The 26,390-nt window shown below is 41.3% G+C and overlaps 2 protein-coding genes and 1 long non-coding RNA gene across 3 annotated transcripts; 1 reads left to right on the top strand and 2 right to left on the bottom strand.

Moving 5' to 3' along the window:
- Positions 1-217: 217 nt before the first annotated feature.
- Positions 218-3,476, bottom strand: LOC135520475 (IGF-like family receptor 1). Its single transcript, XM_064946070.1, has 7 exons — positions 3,294-3,476; positions 2,971-3,166; positions 2,793-2,832; positions 2,418-2,547; positions 2,150-2,251; positions 1,899-2,006; positions 218-1,073 (listed from the first exon to the last, which is right to left on the bottom strand). Exons 1-7 carry the CDS (start codon positions 3,457-3,459, stop codon positions 751-753), a joined length of 1,065 nt encoding a protein of 354 aa, XP_064802142.1. The 5' UTR covers positions 3,460-3,476; the 3' UTR covers positions 218-750.
- Positions 3,461-15,722, top strand: LOC135520477 (uncharacterized). Its single transcript, XR_010452391.1, has 3 exons — positions 3,461-4,014; positions 13,955-13,991; positions 14,116-15,722. It is a non-coding gene; the product is annotated as an uncharacterized LOC135520477 (long non-coding RNA).
- On the bottom strand, positions 14,759-26,310 carry LOC135520474 (zinc finger and BTB domain-containing protein 16-like). The gene is made up of 5 exons (XM_064946069.1): positions 26,244-26,310; positions 19,984-21,194; positions 18,391-18,491; positions 16,866-17,039; positions 14,759-16,722 (listed from the first exon to the last, which is right to left on the bottom strand). Exons 2-5 carry the CDS (start codon positions 21,093-21,095, stop codon positions 16,493-16,495), a joined length of 1,617 nt encoding a protein of 538 aa, XP_064802141.1. The 5' UTR covers positions 21,096-21,194; positions 26,244-26,310; the 3' UTR covers positions 14,759-16,492.
- Positions 26,311-26,390: the final 80 nt, after the last annotated feature.

Genomic DNA, 26,390 nt, shown 5'->3' with positions numbered 1-26,390 from the left:
GGCCTGTGTGTTCGATGAAACATGCAAAGCACTAGTTGGAAACCTGAAGTTACCATGACGATCTCTCCCAGAAATGGTTCAGAAAGCTGTATGTTCTATATGGTAGGGTTATTAAGTATAACAGACATAAAACAAGAAAATGTGTGAACTTGTCTTTGTTACCTTGTACAAATAAACCATGAGTTTGTAAATAATTGTATACATATTTCTACACCTGTTTAATTTTTCTATGCACTTTTTTTATTTCATGTTATATGCCTAAAATCAGACTTGGTCATTCGAAAAGAGAATTAAACAACAAATAAATGCTGATATGCCATTTATATAACATGCAATGTATGAATAAAGCAATATCATTGGTTGGTGATAATACATTTGACATAAGATGATAATGATTAGTTGGCCACGGTTGGGAACTTGGCCTGGACACCGGGTTTACCATCCTTGCTTTAAGTGCCATGTTATCGAAGATAAATATCTTTTTTGAACCTTAATGCAAAGGAGCAGTGTTCCCAATCACTGCCTTGGGACTTTGGTGTCCCCCAGGAAGGCATGCCTTCTACTGGCCCTCCGGTTATAATGTTCCAGAAGGCATTTCTGCCACAAAAAAAATGCCTCTCCTGTGAAGTCGTGACATACGCCTAGTTTCCTGAAACGAGTCACATATCTGTGAGTTGGCAGGGGGTAGAGACTCGCAGTTGTATCTGGATGGAGAAATCTTTTCCGGGCCCAACACAGAACACATCCAGACTAGAACACCTTAAGCAAGCTGAGCTTGGTGAGCACCACCACTGCGTCGTTCCGGTCCATCTCTCTCAGCAACCTGGCCAGGTGTCCTACAGTCCAGTCTGGGTGTTTGGTGGTGACCCCCTCCAGCACGGCCCTCAGGGGGCTCTTGCTCTCCCTCAGGGAGTAGGTGTAGGTAATCCAGGTGGCGGGGAAGGAGCAGCGAGATGCTAGGTGGCTGGTGTTCTTCACCCCAGGGCTCTCTGGGTCCAGCAGGATCACAAGCTCCTCTAGAACATCCAGGTTGTCCAGAACTGTCTGCAGTGGCGCAGACTGGAGGTCAGAACCTGGTAAGACATGGGGAAATATCACTACGGGTGAGTGACGTGTCTGGAATGCTGACTTGTGTCAATCCAGAGCCAAATACGTAAATCAAGTATTAATGGGTCGTTCCACTAAATGAGTCCCTTTTGGGTAGTGTAACTTGGTTGAAAAAAATCTGATTATAACATTGTCATGAAAAGCACACTGTCAACTTAATCAAAAACACGTTTTCCCATCAAAGTTAAATAAAATAATGACTATATTAAGTGCCAAATAATGTAACATGATTGACGATTTTGTCTTAAATCAGCCATAAATCCCCTTTTGACAGGGTGAATGGAAGCTTGTGTGTAACTGGGAGGGACAATTGAATGCAAGCTTCACAATGTAAATTGTTGGGTAACAGGGTTGACGTGTTCTGCTCGACCCACTCAGTTTTCCACCACAAAACACCATAAAATTGACAGTAGAACCAGCTCACCTGCTTTACACAATGATTTGACTATTAGATGTTAAACTGTTCCTTTAGGTAATTGCTTCAAAAGAAACATTGAACATCCTTTTCAGTCTTCCATGTGGTCTACATTAAAGGGCACTTAATTTAATATAACAGATGTTTAAAATTAAATATGGGGCACAATTTAAAATATTTAAAAAAACACAAAAAAGGGACCCATTTCGTGGAACCACCCACATATCATGGGAGATTTGTGCTGAAATTTGAGTGGCACACTGAAACCTCCAGCCTTTTTGCAACTTATGGAAGAGTAGTGATGTAGAGGTACTGGTAATACCAATGAATAACAGACTGGTAGCAGCTCTATTAGTAATAGCACTTGATAACTCACTCAAAATGTCCTCTAGGCTCCTGGTCTCTGACTGTAGCAGAGCAACCTCTTCATTGACAGCTGCTGTTGTCTTACTGCTCCGTGACCGTTGGTGGGTATTCTCCTTATCTGTGTCAAACCACAACCATTCAAACAGGACAGGAAAAAAGTGCTTTTTACACAGAGTACGGCAAATGGAAGAGCTAGAGCAGTTTTAAGCAGCCTGACAGTTTTCATTTTTTATTCTCCCTAATGTTCATCATCCTGCTCACCTCTGAAGCAAAAAGGTCTTGATCTTCTCCTTCTCGTCTTAATATAGATGAATAAGAGAAATGCAAGTACAGAGAAAACCAAGACGACAGTAAGCACTATCCCTGAAAGAACACAGAGGAGCGTGACAATGAGCAGTTAGACATGTTCAGCAGTATCCTAACAAAACAGTTTAAGTCATCTTTTTGAATGGTGAAGGACTGGTATTATCAAACTCAGTACCTTTTAAATTACTTCTAAAATGGCTCATATTTGGGGGTTGGAACTTACATGCAGTCTGATGGTTGACATGTGAAGTTGCAGAATCAACACGTAATATTGGATCAATGTGTTTGGCTGTGGTGGGATTTGATGTTGACACTTGGACCCTTAATGTTGTTGACCGTTGGACATGTTGAGTCTGAAATGTATGTGAAGTCAACATATTAACTTTGTCATTTCTAATGTAATACATTTGCTCATTGCCCTATTGAGAAGACATTGACCAAAATTGAAAACATTTGTGAATAAATATCCTCCCTGGGGCACTGTTGTTGATGTATTTAGTCCACAGATTAATAACAGCCATGATACATTTTAGAGTGGTCTTCAAAGTCTAGCACACAAACGCTCTTCATCAGCTTCATCATCATCGGTGCAACCTACCGTGGTACTCAGGGCTCCTTTCCAACACCGTGTCTGGTCCCTAGACATAGGGTCTACAGTTAAACATTTTACTCAAACAACCAAGCACCCATAGTTTCAGCACCAGATTGAAAACAAATGGCCATCCTTTCTTTTCCTATCAAGATTTGAAGCTATCCCAGAGAGAATTTGCGCTCACCTCGCTACGCAGCATTGCGTGTTTGTCGTTGCGTTGCATTCGGACAGCTTTTGATGATTTGGAGCGCAGCGAAAACAGGGTTGGCATTTCACGAAGCTCCCATCATTGAAGCTCTGGGCGGCGACACACGGTCGATACGGTATTTCTGATCTTCCCCCATCATCATGCCTGCCACAGTTTGGACTAAATTCGTACCCTGGTCAAAAATGTATCATTGTTCGTAGACTACAAGTGTCCGCTGTGCACAGAAAAACATCAAAACGTAGCAACATCGAAATCTTTATTTTAAATCAAAAGTTATCTTTGCAGCATGTCGAGTTTACCTGGTCGGATCGGATTATGTTGACGACATGGCACACATGTATTACTCAACTCATCCCAAAATGTATCCAAGTCATCAGAGCAATGATGAGAATAGTGGTCCATTTCGTTCAGAGAAGACGTCAGGAATAGACAAGGTTCTGTTAGTGGAAGCGAAACAGCAACCATCTGTCTCAGTAATTCAGTGTTGCCAACTCCTCAGTAAGGAAAGTAGCTATTGGCTGTCCTAAAAGTCGCCAAATGACGTCATAGCACAATTTGCATAATTGACCATGTAATTGTGATGGACGCTGTAGAAGAGAGGAAAAATGTCGTGGGGAGAGACAAAAAGTGAGTAAAAAACACCCTAAATATGTTTTGAACTATAAATGAACTTTATTTATTTATTTTTTATGTCACAATTCCAACCCCCATCCTTTATCTGGGCTTGGGACCTGCAAAAGAGACACTGACCGAGTTACTTATTTTATTTTAAATGTTTAAATTTTTGTTTTTTATATTCCCTCCCTGAATGTTTGCCAGGGCGGGATCAGCCAGCGGCGGCTTCCCGCATGTGCTATTCATTTGCAGTCTGGACGCGGAGGGGTGAACATCTCCTGCTCTGACTGCAGCTAGGAGGGACTACTACGCGAGGACTGGGCCGCCTGTCAGTGCTTTGGGATTGGGATGGGGGTAGGAGCACCCCGGCAGCATCCCGGCAACACCCGCTGCTCTTTGAGAAGTGTAAGAACGATACCTGCTTTCACATCAGAGTCTCCAATAACACCAGAAAAAGTCGCTAGATTTGTCGCTAGTCGCTTTTTTGAAAATGTGTTGCTAGAGGGTTCTGAATACTCGCTAAATATAGCGACCGAGTTGATAAGTTGGCAACACTGCTCAGTATGTTTCGACCTTGTATCTGATTCTGTCTGGACCGAAAGTGTATGGCATGTCAACCTATTTCTGTCCAGACAGCATCAGATAGGCCTATATGGGCGGTGTTTCTCTCGCTCAGATGCTTTACATTTTATTCAGGCTTTAAGGGCTTTATTGGCATTGGAAACATGTTAACATTTACAAAGCAAGTGAAGTAGATAATAAACAAGAGAAGTTCTAAAAGAATAAAGACATTTCAAATGTCACATTGTGTCTATGTACAGTGTGCTAACGATGTGCAAATAGTTAAATTACAAAAGGGGGAAGAACAACATAAATATGGGTTGTATTTAAGATGGTGCTTGTTCTTCACTGGTTTCCCTTGTGGCAACAGGTCACAAATCTTGTTGCTGTGATGGCACACTGTGTTATTTCACCCAATAGAAATGGGAGTTTATCAAAATTGGGTTTGTTTTTTAATTCTTTGTGGATCATTGTAATCTGAGGGAAATATATGTGTCTAAAATGGTCATACATTTGGCAGGAGATTAGGAAGTGCAGCTCAGTTTCCACCTCATTTTGTGTGCACATAGCCTGTTTTCTGTACATTGTCAAAGCTTTCCTTAAGTTCAGGTCAGTCACAATGGTCAGATATTCTGCCACTGTGTACTCTTTGTTTAGGGCCAAATAGCCTTCTAGCTTGCTTTCCAATGTGTCAAGTAATTATCTTTTTTTTTCATGATTTGGTTGTGTCTAATTGTGTTGCTGTCCTGGGGGTCTGTGGGGTCTGTTTGTGTTTGTGCTTTCTTTGGTGATATCGTTTCAGCACAGAAGAAGCGAGAGTGCTCACTCTCACCAAAATCTGTCCAGAATAAGCCCAGTTAGTTTCTATAGGAATAATATGCAGACCTAAACTTGTCGCCTGCTTTCCCGCCTTTGGAACAAAGACTCCCATTTTAAGGGCGGAGACATGAACATCTCATCATTATATACAGATCTCTGGTTTCAGCACCTTGCAAATTGTAAAGGCTAGTTGATGGGTGAAAAGTGCCTAAAACGTCTGAACATAATGTGCCTTGAGTGTAATTTAAAATGTTGCAACAAGAAGAAGGAGAGGGTTGTGTGGCGAAGATATGGTGCTTCTCTCTCCAGAATGCATTCATATGTAGGAAAGTGCCCATTTGGCAATGGCGTATTTCTTATTGTCTTAACTCACGGAAAGTATTCAGACCCCTTGACTTTTTCCACATTTTGTTCCATTACAGCCTTATTCTAAAATGGGTTGAATCCCCCCCCCCCCCATCAATCAACACACAATACCCCATAAAGAAAAAGCAAAAATAGGTTTTTAGATTTTCTTTGCAGGAGGTCTACTGAAAAAACGTGTCTCTGTATGGAAATCAAAGGCCTGTCCAACTGATTCGTTCTGCTGCCAGCCCTGGAAAAGGGTAGGAGGGTTGGATTGTGGAAGGTGGCTACGTGGCAGTAGATAGAGCTCAACTACATTAGGCCTCTGCTTATTTATTAGATATGAGATACATACTCAAGCAGCCCAAATCTAATCTTTTGCTCAATTATGGGCAAAACAGCTGAGCCAATTAATTTAAAAAAAAGATCAGAATTGGGCTGCCTGTGTAAATCCAGTCTAACTTCCGGAGGACCTCATCCAACATAGCAGAGCTCTTGCAGCATGAACTGACATGTTGTCCACCCAATCAAAGGATCAGAGAATGAATCTAGTACTGACAGCATAAGCTATAGCCAGCGAGCACTGCAGTGCATCAAATGTTGTGGGTAGTTGACTCAAATAGAGAAAAACAATAGTATAACAGTTTTGAACAAATTAATTTATTCCTAAATTAAGGAGACGCGAGAGAGCTATATTTTGTATTTTTTTTAAACTTTCACCTTCACTAAACTAGCAAATGCAGCTAGCTAGTTTAGCCTACTCAAACACCTGGCTCAAACAGAGAGGGATGTTAGGTTAGCTATCTGGATATGGCTATCAAACACTGGAACTCTTCCAAGTTGAAGTAAGGTTTTGGTATTATTAATTTATTGCCACCGGGGCCCGCCGATGTAGCTGCTTACTGTACACTGTACTGCATGTTTGTAGCGTGTTAGTTCTAGTAGCTATGTTGACTATGATGTTAATATGGTGAGAACGATGTAGGCTGTGTGTAGAGGTTAAAATTTCTTAGGGATAGGCATCCCGTCAACGGGACAGTTGTAAATCATGCAGCGCCGTGTGTCACGATCGCAGATTTTAGAGAAACAACAAATGTCGTTTGTCTTATACCGGCTGAAAGCATAACATCTTGTTAATATATCTACACTGTCCAATTTACAATAGGAGGAGGAGACAACAAAACACTTTTTTTCACCGCGATACGTTTGATAAATTCACCTCTGAAAGTGAAATGTGTACTTAGATTGTGAAATCTTGCTCTGATTTATCATCCCAAGGGTCCCAGAGATACCATAAAGTGTAGTTTTCTTAGATAAAATCATTTTTCATATCCTGAAAAGGTCCATATAGCATGCATGATCGATTTTGTATTTCCATTCGTTCAGCGCCTCCCCAGCTTCTTCTTCACCCAAATCCAGATAACAGATGTTCTGAAGGAGTTGCAAAACCTGGACCCGTACAAATCAGCTGGGCTAAACAATCTTTTTTTTTTAACTATCCACCGCCATTGTTGCAACCCCTATTACTAGCCTGTTCAACCTCTCTTTCGTATCGTCCGAGATCCCTAAAGATTGGAAAGCTGCCGCGGTCATCCCCCTCTTCAAAGGGGGTGACACCCTAGACCCAAACTGTTACAGACCTATATCCATTCTGCCCTGCCTATCTAAAGTCTTAGAAAGCCAAGTAAATAAACAGATCACTGACCATTTCGAATCCCATCGTACCTTCTCCACTGTGCAATCCGGTTTTCGAGCCGGTCACGGCGCACCTCAACCACGCTCAAGGTCCTAAACGATATCATAACCTCCATCAATAAAAGACATTACTGTGCAGCTGTCTTCATCAACCTGGCCAAGGCTTTCGACTCTGTCAATCACCGTATTCTTATCGGCAGACTCAGTAGCCTTGGTTTTTCTAATGACTGCCTTACCTGGTTCACCAACTACTTTGCAGACAGAGTTCAGTGTGTCAAATCGGAGGGCATGTTGTCCGGACCTCTGGCAGTCTCTATGGGGGTACCACAGGGATTCTTGGATCAACTCTTTTCTCTGTAAATATCAATGATGTCGCTCTTGCTGCGGGCGATTCCCTGATCCACCTCAACGCAGACGACACCATTCTGTATACTTCTGGCCCTCCCTTGGACATATTGCTAACTAACCTCCAAATGAGCTTCAATGTCATACAACACTCCTTCCGTGGCCTCCAACTGCTCTTAAATGCTAGTAAAACCAAATGCATGCTTTTCAACCGTTCGCTGCCCGCACCTGCCAGCCCGACTAGCATCGCCACTCTGGACGGTTCCGACCTAGAATATGTGGACAACTACAAATACCTAGGTGTCTGGTTAGACTGTAAACTCTCCTTCCAGACTCATATTAAACATCTCCAATCCAAAATCAAATCTAGAATCGGCTTTCTATTTCGCAACAAAGCCTCCTTCACTAACGCCGCCAAACTTACCATCTACAAAATAGTCTCCAATACTCTACTCAGCAAACTGGACGCAGTCTATCAAAGTGCCATCCGTTTTGTTACCAAATCACCTTATACCACCCACCACTGCGACCTGTATGTTCTAGTCGTCTGGCCCTCGCTACATATTCATCACCAGACTCACTGGCTCCAGGTCATCTATAAGTCTATGCTAGGTAAAGCTCCGCCTTATCTCAGTTCACTGGTCACGATAACAACACCCACCCGTAGCTCACGTTCCAGCAGGTATATCTCACTGATCATCCCCAAAGCCAACACCTCATTTGGCCACCTTTCCTTCCAGTTCTCTGCTGCCAGTGACTGGAACGAATTGCAAAAACCGCTGAAGTTGGAGACTTTTATTTCCCTCACCAACTTTAAACATCAGCTATCTGAGCAGCGAACCGATCGCTGCAACTCTACATAGTCCATCTGTAAATAGCCCACCCAATGTACCTACCTCATCCCCATATTGTTTTTATTTTATTTACTTTTCTGCTCTTTTGCACACCAGTATCTCTACTTGCACATCATCATCTGCTAATTTCACTCCAGTGTTAATCTGCTAAATTGTAATTATTCGCTCCTATGGCCTATTTATTGCCTACCTCCTCATGCCTTTTGCACACACTGTATATAGACTTTCTTTTTTTCTACTGCTTCATTGACTTGTTTGTGTTATTGGCTCGTAAATTGTTTACTCCGTGTGTAACTCTGTTGTTGTCTGTCACACTGCTTTGTTTTATCTTGGCCAGGTTGCAGTTGTAATTGAGAACTTGTTCTCAACTAGCCTACCTTAAAGGTAAAATAAAAAATAAAATAAAACTTGCAAAGAAAGGAATCTGGGAAAATCTAACCCTAAACGTTGTTTCAACCAGTCAAATTATGTTCGTATTTATTCCTTAGAGATCCTAGAACGGAACCATACTTCACTATATCATTAGGGGTGTAGTATATCCTATAAGACACCAAAATTGGTCAGAGAGCGACGCCTTAATGGCGCGCCAATGACACGGGCAGTCTACACTTGATTGACTGTAACTTTGTCAAATAAGCACCAATCGGGGTCAAACAAAGCTAGTTGGAAGTTTACATACACCTTAGCCAAATACATTTAAACTCAGCTTTTCACAATTCCTGACATTTTAATCTGAGTAAAAATTCCCTTTCTTAGGTCAGTTAGGATCACCACTTTTATTTTAAGAATGGGAAATGTCAGAATAATAGGAGAGAGAATTATTTATTTCAGCTTTTGTTTCTTTCATCACATTCCCAGTGGGTCAGAAGTTTACATACACTCAATTAGTGTTTGGTAGCATTGCCTTAAACAATTTAAACTTAGGTCAAACGATTTGGGTAGCCTATCACAAGTTTCCCACAATAAGTTGGGTGGATTTTGGCCCATTCCTCCTGACAGAGCTGGTGTAACTGAGTCAGGTTGGTAGGCCTCCTTGCTTGCACACGCTTTTTCAGTTCTGCCCACACATGTTCCATAGGATTGAGGTCAGGGCTTTGTGATGGCCACTCCAATAACTTGACTTTGTTGTCCTTAAGCCATTTTCCCACAACTTTGGAAGTATGCTTGTGGTCATTGTCCACTTGGAAGACCCATTTGCGACCAAGCTTTAACTTCCTGACTGACGTATTGAGATGTTGCTTCAATATATCCACATAATTTCCCCCCCTCATGATGCCATCTATTTTGTGAAGTGCACCAGTCCCTCCTGCAGCATACCACCCCCACAACATGATGCTGCCACCCCCGTGCTTCAAGGTTGGGATAGTGTTCTTCGGCTTGCCAGCCACCCCTTTTCCCTCCAAACATAACAATGGTCATTATGGCCAAACAGTTCTATTTTTGTTTAATCAGACCAGAGGACATTTCTCCAAAAAGTACCATCTTTGTCCCCATGTGCAGTTGCAAACCGTAGTCTGAATTTTTTTATGGCGGTTTTAGAGTGACTTTTTCCTTGCTGAGCGGCCTTTCTAGTTATGTCGATATAGGACTCGTTTTTACCTGTTTCCTCCAGCATCTTCACAAGGTCCTTTGCTGTTGTTCTGGAATTGATTTGCACTTTTTGCACCAAAGTACGTTCATCTCTAGGAGACAGAATGCATCTCCTTCCTGAGCGGTATGACAGCTGCGTGGTCCCATGGTGTTTATACTTGTGTATTATTGTTTGTACAGATGAACGTGGTACCTTCAGGCATTTGGAAATTGCTCCCAAGGATGAACCAGACTTGTAGAAGTCTACAATTTTTTATTTCTGAGGTCTTGGCTGATTTCTTTTGATTTTTCCCTTGATTTCAAGCAAAGAGGCACTGAGTTTGTAGGTAGGCCTTGAAATACATCCACAGGTACACAATTGACTCAAATTATGTAAATTAGCTGATCAGAAGCTTCTAAAGCCATGACATAATTTTCTGGAATTTTCCAAGCTGTTTAAAGCTGTTTTAAACTTAGTGTATGTAAACTTCTGACACACTGGAATTGTGATACAGTGAGTTAAAAGTGAAGTAATCTGTCTGTAGACAATTGTTGTAAAAATGAATTGTGTCATGCACAAAGTACATGTCCTAACCGACTTGCCAAAGCTATAGTTAGTTAACAAGAAATTTGTGAAGTGGTTGAAAAACAAGTTTTAATGTGTCCAACCTAAGTGTATGTAAACTTCCGACTTCAACTGTAGATAGCCAATGAGCTGGGCTTTACAGGAGTATGCGATAACCCTATGTCTGTCGCACAATTTTTCTGCTAACCTTGTGCGACAGCAAGCCTTTTCCTTTGGACAAAAATTGCAAGAATATGGAGAGTTATGAAACCTGGGTGTTTTACAAATGTTGAATTTACAATATGGCTACTAATACTGGAAAAGCTCAATCAAAGTGCAAGTATACAGATTTGATGATATTCTTGCAGAAAAATGTCAATGAAATGTGTCCTTCATGATTTGCCCAAATGTTGCTGGGTGACTTCACACTAAATGTCATGTAGCTTGCTCATACTTCAAGTTATCAGTCTGAGTCTTTGCACATACACTGCTGCCCTCTCTAGGACACCATTGGATTTACAACCATAGAGATGGCTAGATTTGGGACCTTTCTGTTGAATTTCAAATATGGTGGTAAACGGTTGTTTTTTTTCTTCTACCAGATCTATTGTGTTAAATTCTCCTACATTCAATTCACATTTCCACAAACGTCAAATTGTTTCCTTTCAAATGGTACCAAGAATATGCATTTCCTTGCTTTAGGGCCTGAGCTACAGGCAGTTAGATTTGGGTATGTCATTTTAGGTGAAAAATTAAAAAAGGGGGCTATCCCTAAGAATTTAACAGTTATGTTATGAAGGTTTGGCTTGGAAAGTTTTTTTCATTATAAGAGCGTCTGCTAAATGACTTAAATGTAATGTCAGAGAAAGCTGATGGTGTTGTAGACTGAAGTCCATAAGCGAAGGGAAAAGGTGAGAGGAGGAGAGCACGTAGATGCAAGAAGGAATTATACAACAAAGAGATCATGCTGTTTGTATGTGGCTGCTATGAAAGTGAACTGTATTTGTGTGTGATCAGGGGTGTATAAATTCCACTAATTCTGTTGAAAAAAAAATCTTACACGGAAGCAAACAGAACGAAATTGGTATAAACATACCTGAATTTGTCCAATAAACTCTCGTTTGCCACTGTTGAACTAATGATTACACCCTAGATCACAATAGTGTGCAAAGCGGTATTGAATGTGTTAATGTCTGTCACCTCGAATACTCAGATTTCTCTTGACCTGTGCACCTACTGTATGTTGTAAACTTTCATTCATAGGCTAGGTTGTATCAACCTCATTATGGGTATGGAATCAATTTGAGTATCATGCACTATCGCTGTTACATTGAACTGGGTGACTGGAATATGAATGACAGTTATCCAATATGCTATAATAAGGCCATGTTCATAAAAAATAATAATTGTATAAACGTCACAGACAGCCACTGTTTAAAAGCAAAATGTGTGTAACCAGACTAAAGGATATTATTATAAGCAAGTATTTTTTTTCTTCGACAGACAGACATACGCATTGACCAATGGTCGATGCCTAGACTGTAGGGATGGAGTGTAGGCTGACCGGGCTACCTTTTACCTTGTGTTCGGAGTACCAACATTTTACTAGGCAAATTCATATATAATATGTATTTCTTAACAGATTACATGACATTTTTTTTGTTCCAATTTTGTAGAGTATTCCCAAATGTTGTTTGTGTTTCCTTGTGCTGAAGGAGTTAAATAATCTTTGAAAGAACAACCTCATTAATCCCCCCCCAGTGAGGTATTTCGTGTCACCAAATAAAGACAAGATGCTTTCCAGGTGGACTCCATTATTTTTCCATGTGTTTTTAATTGCACTGGTTTAGAGAAGATAAGTCCAGGCATGGACACATACTGTAGGTGCGGACACTATAGCATGGCTGTGGGTTCAAATCCTGCATTCACCTCATATGTGTGTTAACAGTAAGTTGCTCATTGGATAAAAAAAAATACTTTATATTATTATTGTCCCAGTCATTGTGGTGCTCGGTTGGGACACCATTACAATTCTGCTGAGACAGAGGATGAAGGGGCTTAGAGCAACAGGCCCTGTTTGAGTGGACAGGTTAAGAGCCAAAATCTCTCCCCCACCCTACTGTCTTTATCTGTCTACTAAATCCTTCTACTGCTGTAAACACTGTTCACAGGACAGCTCCAGACTGTATATCTGTGGTTCTGTTGCACATGGTTTTATATGGTTCTTGATTGGTGTGTGTTGCTGCCAGTTAGACTAGGGAGTGGCTAGAAACATGGTTGTATATGGTTCTTGATTTGTGTGTTGCTGCCAGTTAGACTAGGGAGTGGCTAGGAACATGGTTGTATATGGTTCTTGATTGGTGTGTTGCTGCCAGTTAGACTAGGGAGTGGCTAGGAACATGGTTGTATATGGTTCTTGATTGGTGTGTTGCTGCCAGTTAGACTAGGGAGTGGCTAGGAACATGGTTGTATATGGTTCTTGATTGGTGTGTTGCTGCCAGTTAGACTAGGGAGTGGCTAGGAACATGGTTGTATATGGTTCTTGATTGGTGTGTTGCTGCCAGTTAGACTAGGGAGTGGCTAGGAACATGGTTGTAGGAAAGTACTTCATGTGATGTCCCTGACTATGCAAGTGGCAGTGACTAAACACACACCAAGATGTATAAATGATTCAGGCAGGTTTTATTTTTAGGTAGAAGCCTTCCAAAGGGAGTCTCTGGATCAGGAAATGCCCGAAATACAACCAATAAAAAAAATGGAGACATTTGGCATAACTGCAGGCAACAGAGATATGGGTGTCTTTCCCTTTTAATTGTGGCTGATGTGTTGAGTGAGCACTGTTGGAGGACTGTCCTTTAACACTGTTGAAGTGACCAGGGGCCTCATTTATAAACATTGCATATGCACAAAATATGCCCCAAAATATGCCATGCGACAGTTTTCACGCAAAAGTTGCCATTTATAAAAACTCAACTTGATGTGAGAATGTGCTTATCTTCCCGCAAACTTTAGACCATGTGTAAGCACAGTTTCTAGCGGTTGAAGTATTGCATTGCAAGAAGCCAAATGCAATAGCCGAACCTTGGGAAATGGAGAAAATATAATGACGCTCTTATTCCTAAAAAGAACATGAAGCTAAATACGCTTTAATAACAAGATGAAATTATCTGCCGTTCGTGAGAACAGCGAAATTCTATGTATTTTATCTTTCCATTCTAAAATAATTAGAAATGGGCATCTATTGCCTATTATTTGATTTCCATGATGTTGCAGAATAAATTCCTCAAATGTTCTGCAAATGTTCTGGCTGAAAACCTTATAAGCCTACAACAAGTAAGGATAGGCTTCATCTCTTATTTACTTGTATCCACTTCACAGTAGTAAATAGATAAGCTAGTTGAAGTATTTTGCTCTATGCGATCCATTCCGAAGCACAGTTTAACAGTCGAAAAGAGATTCAGCTTTTCCATTGCCATTTGTAGGCTACGTCAGTAATTAAAAAATTTCTCGAGTAGACAATATTTAATTTATAAACATAATACATTTGTCATATTATGATGTGTATTGTGTATTATTTATTCTGCATTTCCAGATGCAGTGACTGGATTGACTGACTATTCCTCTACCAGGTATGATGTGCTAAGCAAATATCTCCTGCATAGAGACATATACTTTTGTTTATATACTTCACTCTCTATGCAAATGTTAACATATGTCTCCCATGCCAATAAAGCCCTTAAATTGAATTGATAGAGTGGGGGCCTCGATGTGAGCCATGCATGACCCTAGAGAAGGGCTCCTTCCGGGTGGACCTGCGTCGGTTCCACTCCACCCCACTGCAGCGCCCGCGAGACCAAGCAGCTTAACGTCCTGGTGGAGTGTACGCTCTTCGCACCCTCCAAGGCCAGCGACGACTCGGAGAACTGTGTTGACGGGGCAGAGAGAGAAAGAGAGACGGAGAAGAGGGCAAAGGGAGGAGAAGGAGAAGCGGCCGTCGCACGGTGGGGGCTTCACTATAGACAACATCCAAGAGGAACGGGTGAAGTGAAAGAGTGTGATGGGAGCCAGGATCAGATCACTACTCTGTGATATCAGATGCTCTCAGGCCTCCACATTAACTGATTATATTCGCCTAAGATATTTTAATTTAAAATAATAAGCAACTGTAATTTTAAATGTAGAACATTCGTTTATTTAAGACTGACCGCGTTGATTGTTTAAAGTGCTGCATTAGTGAATACTGCTTTTCAGATATCTTTTCAGGTAGATAGTTCAGATAAATTATGAGGATAGTTTGGACCAGATGAATAAGATGTTAGATATTGTTTAATAATGAGATTATAGTTTTATCTAAAAAGTACTATAAGTAAAATGGTAGAACACTGACACAGACAACTTGTCAAAAATAAATAAATATTTATTTAAAACATTTATTCTCTGAAGAGATAATAATTACAAATCCACTCTGCATGCCAGCTGCTGTGTAATGTATGCCAAAACAAATCAATGGTCATAAAGGTTTGACAGGCTACTGTTTTTTGTTGTTGTTGGGTGTGACTGTGTGAGGATCTACATTCAATAGAAAAACAAGCCATCTGCCAAATGAGTACATTTATTACATCAATACTATCATTAAAATAGCAACGGGCTAAAGCAAATAGACAGTGCCTATAGAACGGCTACACACCCCTTGGATTTATTCACATTATATTGTGTTACAAAGTGGGATGAAAATGGATTTAATTGTATTTTTTGGTCAACGGCCTCCACAAAATACTCTGTAATATTAAAGTGGAAGACACTAATATACCTTGATTAGATAAGTACATACGGCTTTGCATTTAGGCCAAAAAGTGTATTCCTTTGCCATGTTTTTGTTGTTGTTGCAGTATTACTTTAGTGCCTTTATGCGTGTTTTGGATTATTTTTATTCTGTATATTTATATTCTTCTTTTCACTCTGTCATTTAGGTCATTATTGTGGAGTCACTACAATATTGTTGATCCATCCTCCGTCTTCTCCCATCAGAGCCATTGAACTCTGTATTATTTTAAAATCCCCAATGGCCTCATAATAACATCCCTAAGCAGTTTCCTTAATGTCCTGCAGCTCAGAAGGACGACTGCATCTTTGATGTTTCTGGGTGGTTTAATACATAATCCACAGCATAATTATTCATTTGACCATGCTTAAAGATATAATCAATGTCTGATTTGTTATTGTTACCCATCTTCCAATCACTGGTCATCTTTGAGGCTTTCAAAAATCTCCCTCGTCTTTGTAGTTTAATCTGTGCTTCAAATTCAATACTTGGCTGAGGGACCTTACATATGTTGTATGTATGGAGGACAGAGCAAGGGGTAGTCGTTCAAAAACCATGTCAAGCCCTATTATTTCACACAGAGGGAGTCCGTATAACTTATGTGATTTGTTAAGACACATTTTACTTCATTTAGGCTATTACTTCTGCAGCTACTATGTTTTAGTTATTTAATTGTTATTAATTTGTAAAAATGTGTAGAATTTTCTTTTCACTTTGACATTAGGGAGTATTTTGGGTAGATTAATGATTTTTAAAAATGTATAAAATATTTTTCTATCCCACTTTGTAATGCAAAATTCCAGGAGGTGCAGACTCTATAGGCACTGTAAATATGAATCGAACAAGATCTAAACACATGGCTAAATGAAAATCAAGAACTTGAGTACAAAACAATTGCTCCAAGTCGTCCTGAGAGAGATAACGGCCAAACATGGATGGAAACATTCATATGAAACAAGGACACATTTTTTGCTGCCTCTAAATAGTCTTGATGTTTCCTTTCCTTGTCTCTTGGAAGTCACTGACAGCTGCAGCCATGATAGAATGGTAATAATACTGTGCTTGATAATGATAATGCTGTTGATGCAAGACGTTTTACATTCTTTTCTGAGACCCAGTGTCCCTCTAGTGGTGGAAATATGCATTGACGTACTCCATGCACTTTTGGAGTACATGGATAAATGCTACGGTAACTGGTGTCTTGTTACCATGTATGTACATTACATGCTATGAGTTAGTTTCCCTGAGATGTAGTTGTTTGGCAATAAAATGATTCTCTGTTGACATTACATTTGCCTTCAAGCTCGCTCAGGTATGGCATGTGTACAGGTAGGTGCTGCTGATGTTCCAGTCTGGGGGAAAGTCCTGCAGCGGGTGGTTCTTCAGGTGCTTCTGCATGGCAGCCAGGCTGCTACAGAACTCCAGGCAGACAGTACACTGGTAGGGTGTGGCCCCGCCGTGGGTCCGCAGGTGCTTGATCATGGCTGAGTAGTCCCTTGACCGCTGGCCACACAGACGGCACTCAAACGGCTTCTCTCCTGGGGTTGACATTGAGAGTGAGCAGGCAAGCACATACACAATGACTGACACATTGAAACACACACCCACGCCTACACCTACACCCCTCCCCCCCCCCCCCCACCCCCCCACACACACACACAAACACAGGGGGATATAATACCTGTGTGTACCCGATGGTGTGTATCCAGTTGGTGTTTGAGGCTGAACCTCTTGGAGCAGCGTTTACACTGGTAGGGCTTCTCTCCTCCCTGATCTCGCCGGTGGGACGGCAGTGACCTTTCCACCCTGAAGCTACGATCACAGTACTTACACCCCAGAGAAGTCTCACCTGAGCCTGGGGAGGAGAGAGCAACAAGTTGGGGTGGGGGTCGAATTGTAATCATTCCATGTCATATAAATGCCTTTTTTCATTTAGTATCTTGTGATGAGTAACTTATAATTAGTTATAGTTTACATGAATGTACATTGTGTATACAGACAGAACCGTCCAATGAACATCAGTATTAATAAACCTAGCTTAGCTCCATTTCTATTCTGTAATGTGTTTCTTCCCCTGACGTTCCCCCTGTGCTCCCCATTGCAGCCGGTATAATTGACCGTATGGGTTAATTGTTTTCTCACACGTCAATATTTATCAGCACAATCATTGGTGACCATTACCCGATTAAACAATAGTGTCAGGCCAGAGTGATGACCTACTAATAGCACTAAAGGGTGATGTGAGCTCAGCCACATTGCATGCAGATGGATGGAGGGGGGGGGGTGATGAGAGAGGGAGCAAGAGAGGTGGGGGAGAGCAAGGACCAAGACCACAATAAAGTGTTCACTCCTCTCTCACTACAATTCAGCCTGTTCTCAATTAGCTTCCTGTCCAAATCTTCCTTGGCCTCTCACTTAGAACGCACAAACCTCTGACGTCTAAGCTTGATAAGTATCTCACTTATAGGGACTAAAATGATCAAGTCTGATAAAAGTGACCAGTTGAAGTCAGTGAAACACTCATTACTCAACTAAATGTGTTACTCTTGGCTGTCCATTCAATTTGGTGGAGACAATCTTGAGTCACGTGAATACTGTCTCTCAGTCGTACTGTAACGAGCGAGTGACAGTGCTAACCCCATCACACAAACACAGACTGTAAAGATGTGAGGCTGATTTGACCACCCTACATAGAGTGAAAAAAAGATGTAAGCTTTTTTTCCCTTTGGCACTGTATCAAAACCACCAGAACATTGCAGAACGTACTGTTTGTTCTGCCAGCTTACCGCACTGCTGCACCGCCAGCACAAAGCCACAACTCACTCACTCATTCTGTCTGTCTGTCTGTCTTTCTGTATCTCTCTCTCTCTCACACGCTCTTGCTCTCACTCTCTCTCATACTCTTTCTCTCTCCCCCACTCTTTCTCTCTCACTCTCTTACTCTCTTTTTCTCGTTCTCCCTCAGGCACTCTTCTCTCTCTCTCATGTTTCCTATATGCTCTGTCCCTATGACGATAGAGGTTAAGGGTCACACTGTTAGAAATGTCACTGCCATGTATCCATTAGAATATTAAGAATACAGTCACGTCTTAGTTCTGTACAGCTCTCAATACAATATTCACATAAAGAGATGATGCTTTTTGCAATGTACCCCAGTTAGAGGTCTGGTGAAAAAGCACTGAGTGAATGTTGTGACATTACAATACCTGAGGGGTTGGTGGTTGAGGCCTGCAGCCATGAGCTGCCCAGGAGGACCTTGTTGCAGTGCTGACAGTCCTGGGTTCTTCCTGGATGCCCCTGGGAGTATCTGGCCCCATAGAAGACAGGTTCAAAATAAAACCTTATTTCAAGGACAAGAGTCAACGTAACTGTTGTAAGGCAAACACGGGAGCATGGTGGTCACCGAACCACTATTAGATAACCCAGTTGATGTGTTGCAATGAGTGTCATGCCAAAGCTGATTGATTTGCACACCACCTTTAGACATCCTGTCCTTCTCCCCGGCCTCTCCAACCGCAGGCTATATGTACCTGTCTATTGATGTCAAATGTAAGTACTCAACTGTCGTAGGCTGGAGTTCTGAGGAAGAGGCCAGGCGTTACAAATATACTGTATGTTTAGTGTCACATAGAAGAGGGACTTTCCACAGCATCTGACGCACGTTGTTAGCTCGACTGAAAAACCATTGGTGAATGATTTTTCAGAGATTAAAGGAGGAGTGGTAACGCTCTTTGTGGCCCTAAAATCCCCCAAATAAACAAATGTGACAAATCTGCTACAAAGTCTGCGAGATGGTTTCCTACGCCACCTAAATTAAATGGACACAGATATCAGATAAACCTCAGAGATCAACAACAGGAGGGAGGAGGAAGTCAGAAAGATGTTGACGATCGATAGTTTCAACACTGAAACAGGATCACATAAACACAGTTCTAAGACTACTTACACTCATTCTGTAGTACTTTGTAGTACTCTGATCTGAGCCACATGTTATTTCTGACCTGGGCATCAAGGTGGTATCTGAGGGAGTGCAGTATGTATCATGTTGTGTGTGTGTGTGTGTGTGTGTGTGTGTGTGTGTGTGTGTGCAATGTGTATTACGGGGACCTTATACCAAATTGTAAACTGCATTTCTTTATATATATATTGTTTTATTGGAATGTTCGTGTTAAATTTGTTGTCCTCAGGGCTCAATGGACTCCCCTGATTAAATAAAAGTTAAATAAATAAAAAATAGGCAGACATTGTTTAAGAACAGGTTGTAACTGATCCGTAGTGGATCTGAATGTCTTTCATGGTTGATATTTGCAAGGGAGGAGAGTAATTAAGGGGGCTCCCCTTTAGATACTATGCAGAAATCTGCTTTGTAGAGCCTTTCAATTACACCATACTGTACATCATGTCTCTGCATTAGAAAAGAGGAAGTAGCTTCACTGTAAAACCAGAAACGAGACAGTGTAATGCCACCATCAAGGGACAGACCACATAACAGGACTTCAGCAGCTGTTCTGTGGTTTGGACACAGCTAATATGAATGACCATCTACATCCATAATATACATCATGTGAATATGACAGACAGGGTTAACTGGAGACAGCGGAAACTCTGCTTGTAGGAAAGAACTTTCACTCAGATCCACCCAAACGACAATGAGTCAGATAGCTGTGTCGATATGTGCTACTTAATGTAAGCAAATTAGGGGGATTCTGAACTATATTGTAGAAGTGAGAACAGGGAAAGAAGGAGAAGAATGAAGACCAAAATGTCTGTAGTATAAAACCCGTCCAGAGAGGTCTTACCTTTGCCCTTCCCCTAGTGCTCCTCCTATCAACACTTTATCCATCGGGTCTCTTTTTCCCAGCAGACCTTGCTTCAGGATGTCCCCCAGCTCCCGAGACCCAGAGAGTAGGGGGTGGTGGTATGGATGCAGGATGCCCGGGTAGCCCAGGACGGCGCTGTGGACCTGGGGCGGGCATGAGGACGTTAGCAGGGGGTACATGTGGGGAGAGGAGAGGTGGAAGGGGTATGTCACCAGGTGCTGTAAGGGGTGAAGGGAAGAGGAACTGGCTGCTAGGATGTCGTTATAGTTCAAGGCCATCCTCCTCAGGGTGTTGACTTGGTGCCACATGACCCTCGACGCTGGGGGAGGAGGGGGAGGGGGTTGGATGGTGGCAGCAGTGGTGGCGATGACACTGTCTCTGGATGGAGGCGGTGTGGTGGTCACTAGTGTGGGTGTGAGTGGCTTTGGCCTTTTTCTCTGTGGTGGTGATGAACCAGAGGAGTTATCCCTAGTGTCAGGAAGAGTGGGGTCCTCAGTGTACGGGCTGCTCTGGGGCTCCAGATCAATGGAGGGAATTGTCTGGGGATCCCCCTCTCCTGGAATGGGACTTCCTTTCAGGGATTCTTTCTCATCTCTCTCTTCTGTTATCTGAACTCTTGTTTCTGTCATTTCTCCAGTTTCTTTCATTCCTCTCACTTCTTTCATTTCTCTCAACTCTCTTCTCTCTCTCTTCAGGCACCCCCGATTTCTCTTCAGCTGGCTGCGACACTGCTCCTCCAGGGAATGCATCTCCAGGAGCTTGGCGGCCCTCAGAAGCTGGGGCAGATCATCCACAGGGACCTCCAGTGTCTCGGTGTAGGCAAAGTCTAGGACCTGCTGGAAGGTGTGTGGAGAGAGGAGCTCCAGACTACAGTGGTGAGGTTGGTCGAGGCGATCGTGCTGGTCTGAGTATGCAGCTTGCAGGGTGAGCTGATGCTCCAGGGTTTTGCTAGCGCAGGCCAGCACCAGCCGATGGGCCCTGAACACCTGGCTCTCCACTGAGATAACAGCATCACACAGCGTCCCCGAGCGACGAAAGACATCTGCCTGGCGCAGGAAGAGGGAGTACTGGGTGTTGTGAACTCGGATCATCTTAGAGGTATGGAGGAGGAAGGGAGGAGTGATGGGAAGAGAAGATGGGCAGGTGGATAGGAGATGGTTTGGAAACTGTTTGAGACAATGCCATTCAACCTATAGGAAAAAGGAGACAGTGAAATTATCTAAATGTGATCATTTTTTGTAATGTTTCTGAGAAATAAAAATGGCAGATTGCAAGTTGGAAAATGTATTTGTATAAATAGGTAAATTGCAGAGATTGCGGTTGTGATAAATAGATTATATCCCACGCCTGGTTCTTAGTGTTTTTCCATCAATGCCAGACGTTTAGGATGTTTTCAAGCTATCAGGGGTGAGAGAAGAGGGGGTTGGAAACTCAGAGGGCAGATCATATCACCTGCTGACGTAGGTTCGGTTGATAACGTTCTGTTGGTTACTAGGGTTTTGTAAATTCATAGCCGAAAGGGACTGACACAATGCAAGAATGACTTAAAAAGTTCAACATTACAGGAGCAATTGATATGTCGATCGTGTTACATATCAATAAATATTGAGTGGCATTTCACAGTCTGCAGCATGAAGTGAAATTAATCTCAAGAACATGTCGTAATAAATTATATCCATTCATGATATTATCTTTAAGTCCATTTCCCCTGAAGTCCTTGTGTGGCAATATGTGGCTTAAAACGTCTATGTCAATTCTGTGGTTGATGAAGTACAGCATATTTCACAGATGTTTTTAGAACATCTTATGTCTGACCTCTGTATTAAAAATAAGTGGCGGAGGCTGTATGTCTGGTTGACGTGTGGAAATGTTATGTTTCATGTTAGCTTTGAAATGAATCTCTCAGGTATACGCTCAGAAGCCACAAACCTCCTCAGAATATGACACTATGACTAATGCCAGTACACACAGGCTTCACAGACAGACGACAAGCTTGTTTGATCAACAACAACCTATAGTGTACTGTAATTTGGTTTAGATAGGCATCTACAGTTGTAACAGTGTGCTGTATGTGGTATAAATCAAGCTGTGCTATTGGAACATGCAGTAGTGAGTCTTGACATGACAGGATTGTGTCGAAAAGAAACGGGTCACGTCAATTTACAGGGGGTCAACCACAGTTCTGTGCTATATTGTGCACAATCCTACTAAACAGCAGTGGTGGAAAAAGTACTCAATTGTCATACTTTGGTAAAAGTAAAGATACCTTAATAGAATATGGCTAAAGTGAAAGTCATCCAGTAAAATACTACTTGAGTAAAAGTCTTATCTGGTTTTAAATGTATTTATATTTTAAAAGTATCTGGTTTTAAATGTACTTCATTACAATGGTGGAAAAAGTACTAAATTGTTATACGTAAAAAGTACAACAAAATGCTTTACATCAAATTCCTTATATAAAGCAAACCAGGTGGCAAGAATTTCTTGGTTTTCTTATTTATGGACAGCCAGCGGCACTCTCCAACACACAGACATAATTTACAAACGCAGTAGTTGCATTTAGTCAGCCAGATCAGAGGCAGTAGGGATGACAACGTGTTATATTAATAGATGCGTGAATTGGACCATATAGCCGTCCTACCTGAGCATTTGAAATATAATGAGTACTTTTCTGTGTCAGAGAAAATGTATGGGAGTAAAACGTACATATTTTCTTAAGGAATATAGTGGAGTAAAAGTAAAAGTAATAAATATAAATAGTAAAGTACAGATGCTGAAAAAATCTACTCAAGTAGTACTTTAAAGTATTTTTACTTAAACCACTGCAAAACAGGTTAAAACTTACTTTATTTTTGAACTCATTAAAACCCCCTTCATTAAAAACTCCAAGTGGTCAGTTATGTGTGTGATGTGTAGTTGTGTATCCTCTGTTCTGCCCCTCCAGCTGACCTGTCTCTGAGAGAACTGTCCCATGGAGCACTTTGGCACAGTAACCTCTGCTCAGTACAGTGACTCCATTTCTATCCGCCGACGGCGACAGTCGATAAGATCGAAAGTAGACATACCGGTACTGAAATGACAGCACTTTAATATCATCGTTACTGTAATTGATGCTTAATCTCTTTCCAACACACACATGGTCAAACAAAGTGTCAGTTCCACTCCCAAAAGTATGAACTCAATATTTTAAGTAATACATTCCTTTATTTGCTTACTAAACACACAGAATGTGATTTGTTTGCTGAATGGGTCTACAGACCCCAGAGTGAAAATACAAAAACTAAAACGAACAACGAGAGTATACTGATGGCCATGGACAACTGTTATATTATGCCTCTGTTTGGCCTCTGTAATGGCCTCTGTATAATTATAGATTATATCATATTATAAACTGGGTAGTTCGAGCCCTGAATGCTGATTGGCTGAAAGCCATTGGTATATGAGACCGTATACCACAGGTATGACAAAACGTTTATTTTGACTGTTGTAATTACGTTGGTAACCAGTTTATAACAGCAATAAGGCACCTCAGGGGGTTGTGGCCAATTTACATTTACATTTAAGTCATTTAGCAGACGCTCTTATCCAGAGCGACTTACAAATTGGTGAATTCACCTTCTGACATCCAGTGGAACAGCCACTTTACAATAGTGCATCTAAATCATTAAGGGGGGGGGTGGTGAGAAGGATTACTTATCCTATCCTAGGTATTCCTTGAAGAGGTGGGGTTTCAGGTGTCTCCGGAAGGTGGTGATATTAAGGGAAAGGGGGAGACCTAGTCAGTTGTACAACTGAATGCATTCAACTGAAATGTGACTTTCACATTTAACCCAACCTCTGAATCAGAAAGGTGCGGGGGGCTGCCATATACCACGGCTCTGTGTTGCGTCGTGCCTAAGAACAGCCCTTAGCTGTGGTATATTGACCATATACCACCCCCCTATATCGTATTTATGCACCAGATGATGGATTCACATTGTCCACAAATGTGCAATACATTATCCTTGCCAAGACACAAACATACAAAGGCCAATCATTCAAGGCTCAATAACGCTGGTTATTGGTGGTGGGGACACAACAGATCATAGAAATCATCATATTCGGATTTAAATCTTGCTGCTAAACTTTCTGTATGCAACATGAGGGATCCCACAATCACATTTTTGAATTTCTTATTGTTGAGAAGCAACTGCTTTATGTTAATTGAATTAAATTAAATTGAACACCCTTCTCGAAAATGACAATGAAGTTCATGCGTAAGTGAAACTACAGATTAGCAGTTATCGTACAATGTATTCCAGCATCACTTCATCCCTATTTTTATTGGTACAGTAATACTTTATAGGGTAAACATTTATAGAACGTCTTTACTGACATTAATTTGACTATTTACTGTATATTAGAGAATTGTATAAGTGCATTTAAAAAAATTATATTATATTATTTCCACCAGTAGGACATCAAGTCACGACAGAAAATACTGTATAAAATACATAATACAAATACTAAGCTATATTGTATGCTGAAAAAAAGGGGAAATTATATTATTTTCTACTAATACAATTTTGCTCACAGAAAGAGATTTTGTTTAACAATACTTTTTTTCTTCTTAAAAAGATAGGGGTCGCAATTATTGGCACCTCGGTTTTCAGTAATCCAGCACCTTCCCTTTGTGAGGATGACGGCACTGAGCCTTTTTCTGAGACAACTCCCACATACAGAATCTTTCCAGATCATTGATATCCTTCATCTGTGCTAATGGAGTGAGTGCCCTCTTCAATTCAAACCACAGGTTTTCAATGGGGTTCAAGTCCAGAGACTGAGAGAGCCATTGAAAAATTCTGATGTTGTGGTCAATTAACCATTTCTTTGTGGAATTTGATGTGCGATTGGAGTTATTGTCTTGCTGGAAGATCCACTTCTGGCCAAGTTTTAACCTCCTGTCAGATGCAACCTGGATTTTGTCTAAAATGTCCTGGTACTAGGTAAATTTCATGATGCCATTGACTTTAACAAGAGCCCCAGGACCAGTGGAAGCAAAATAGACCCATAACATCAAAGATCCACCTCCATATTTTACAGTAGGTATGCGGTTCTTTTCTGTTAATCACATCCTTCTTGCGTGGCCAGACATGTCTACTTTCATGTCATCTGGCCATAGCACAGTAACTCCAAGCACACATAACATTCCACATAGAAATGGTTAATTGACCACAAAATCAACATATTGCAATCACCATCTCTGTCTCCGGACTTGTGGTTTGAATTGAAGAGGGCCATAAGCACAGACAAAGGATATCAATGATCTGGAAAGATTCCGTATGGAGGAGTAGTCTAAGATCCCTCCCAATGTGTTCTCCAATCTCTTCTAACATTTGAGAAAAACACTATTGAAAACAGGGGTGCCAATAATTATGACCCCTATCTTTTTGAGAAAGAAAATATTAGTTGTTAAACAAAATACATTTTTCTGAGCAATTGTATTAGTAAAAATACTATCATTTTAAAATCTTTGCAGCATAGCTTGTATTTATTTTAGACAGTCGTTTTTGCTCATCTTTATCAGGGTGCCAATAATTTGAGTCACGACTATGTTCCTTTACTGATACTGACATGGGTTTATAGAAGTAAAATGCATTATTATTATTATTGACATCTAGGACTATTGCAGGTAGAAATGTTACATGCAGAACCTTTAACAACAGCTTGATCCACCATCAATGCAATCATCCATACAAACTAATCAATCCACAAAGTTGAATGAGTAGATCTTCCCTGGTTATACGCATACAGGAGAGTACCATCAGAAATCAGGTACTGATGGCGATATGATTACTGAATATCACACATACAGTAGCGGGCTACAGACAGACATTATGCCTACAGTATGCAGGCCTCAATAATACCACAAGCAAATCTACATGTCCTCAATAGCCCATAAAGCTAAGGGGAAAACCTAGTGTGCACTGACATACCTTCAACATCCTCTGACAACACATGAAAAACCAGAGGGCCTCTCCTCTATTCACATGTAAAGGCTGGAGTTGCATGTGAGGAACATTTTAAAGCTAAAAACCACAGAGACACCAGCTAGATGACAGGATCAACAGAGAGGAGATAGTGAAGAGAAAGAGTTAGAGAAAGAGAGAGAGAGATTTTCTTTTAAATTGGCTTGGGAGACCATGCAGGGACAGAAAGTGAAATGAAGCAAAAGTGTTCAGTGCGATGGAGAGACTCACCAGTTCACGAGTGACTCAACCAACCCAGTGTGGAGAGTGTCGACACTACACGCATTGTGGCCTGGCTGTTGAATGACAGGGTTGGCTGGGTGTCCGTTTAGGTAAGGGAAAGGGTGGTTACCTATTCTCTCTTCTCAGTCCCTCCTC

The sequence above is a fragment of the Oncorhynchus masou genome, chromosome 29 (genome assembly GCF_036934945.1).
Source record: "Oncorhynchus masou masou isolate Uvic2021 chromosome 29, UVic_Omas_1.1, whole genome shotgun sequence".
NCBI classification, from domain to species: Eukaryota; Metazoa; Chordata; class Actinopteri; order Salmoniformes; family Salmonidae; genus Oncorhynchus; species Oncorhynchus masou.
The sequence above is the reverse complement of the archived record's forward strand: the minus strand, read 5'-3'. Positions and strand labels throughout refer to the sequence as shown.

Excerpts from the sequence above, each read along its gene's own strand:
- LOC135520475 (XM_064946070.1), bottom strand. The coding sequence starts at position 3,459 with ATGGTTGCTGTTTCGCTTCCACTAACAGAACCTTGTCTATTCCTGACG. Across the intron at positions 2,833-2,970 it reads ACGCAATGCTGCGTAGCGAG|GGACCAGACACGGTGTTGGA; the intron begins GTGAGCGCAAAT and ends CCCTATGTCTAG. Across the intron at positions 2,548-2,792 it reads AAGGAGCCCTGAGTACCACG|ACTCAACATGTCCAACGGTC; the intron begins GTAGGTTGCACC and ends CATACATTTCAG.
- LOC135520474 (XM_064946069.1), bottom strand. The coding sequence starts at position 21,095 with ATGATCCGAGTTCACAACACCCAGTACTCCCTCTTCCTGCGCCAGGCA. Across the intron at positions 18,492-19,983 it reads GCACTAGGGGAAGGGCAAAG|ATACTCCCAGGGGCATCCAG; the intron begins GTAAGACCTCTC and ends CTATGGGGCCAG. Across the intron at positions 17,040-18,390 it reads CTCAACCACCAACCCCTCAG|GCTCAGGTGAGACTTCTCTG; the intron begins GTATTGTAATGT and ends TCTCCTCCCCAG.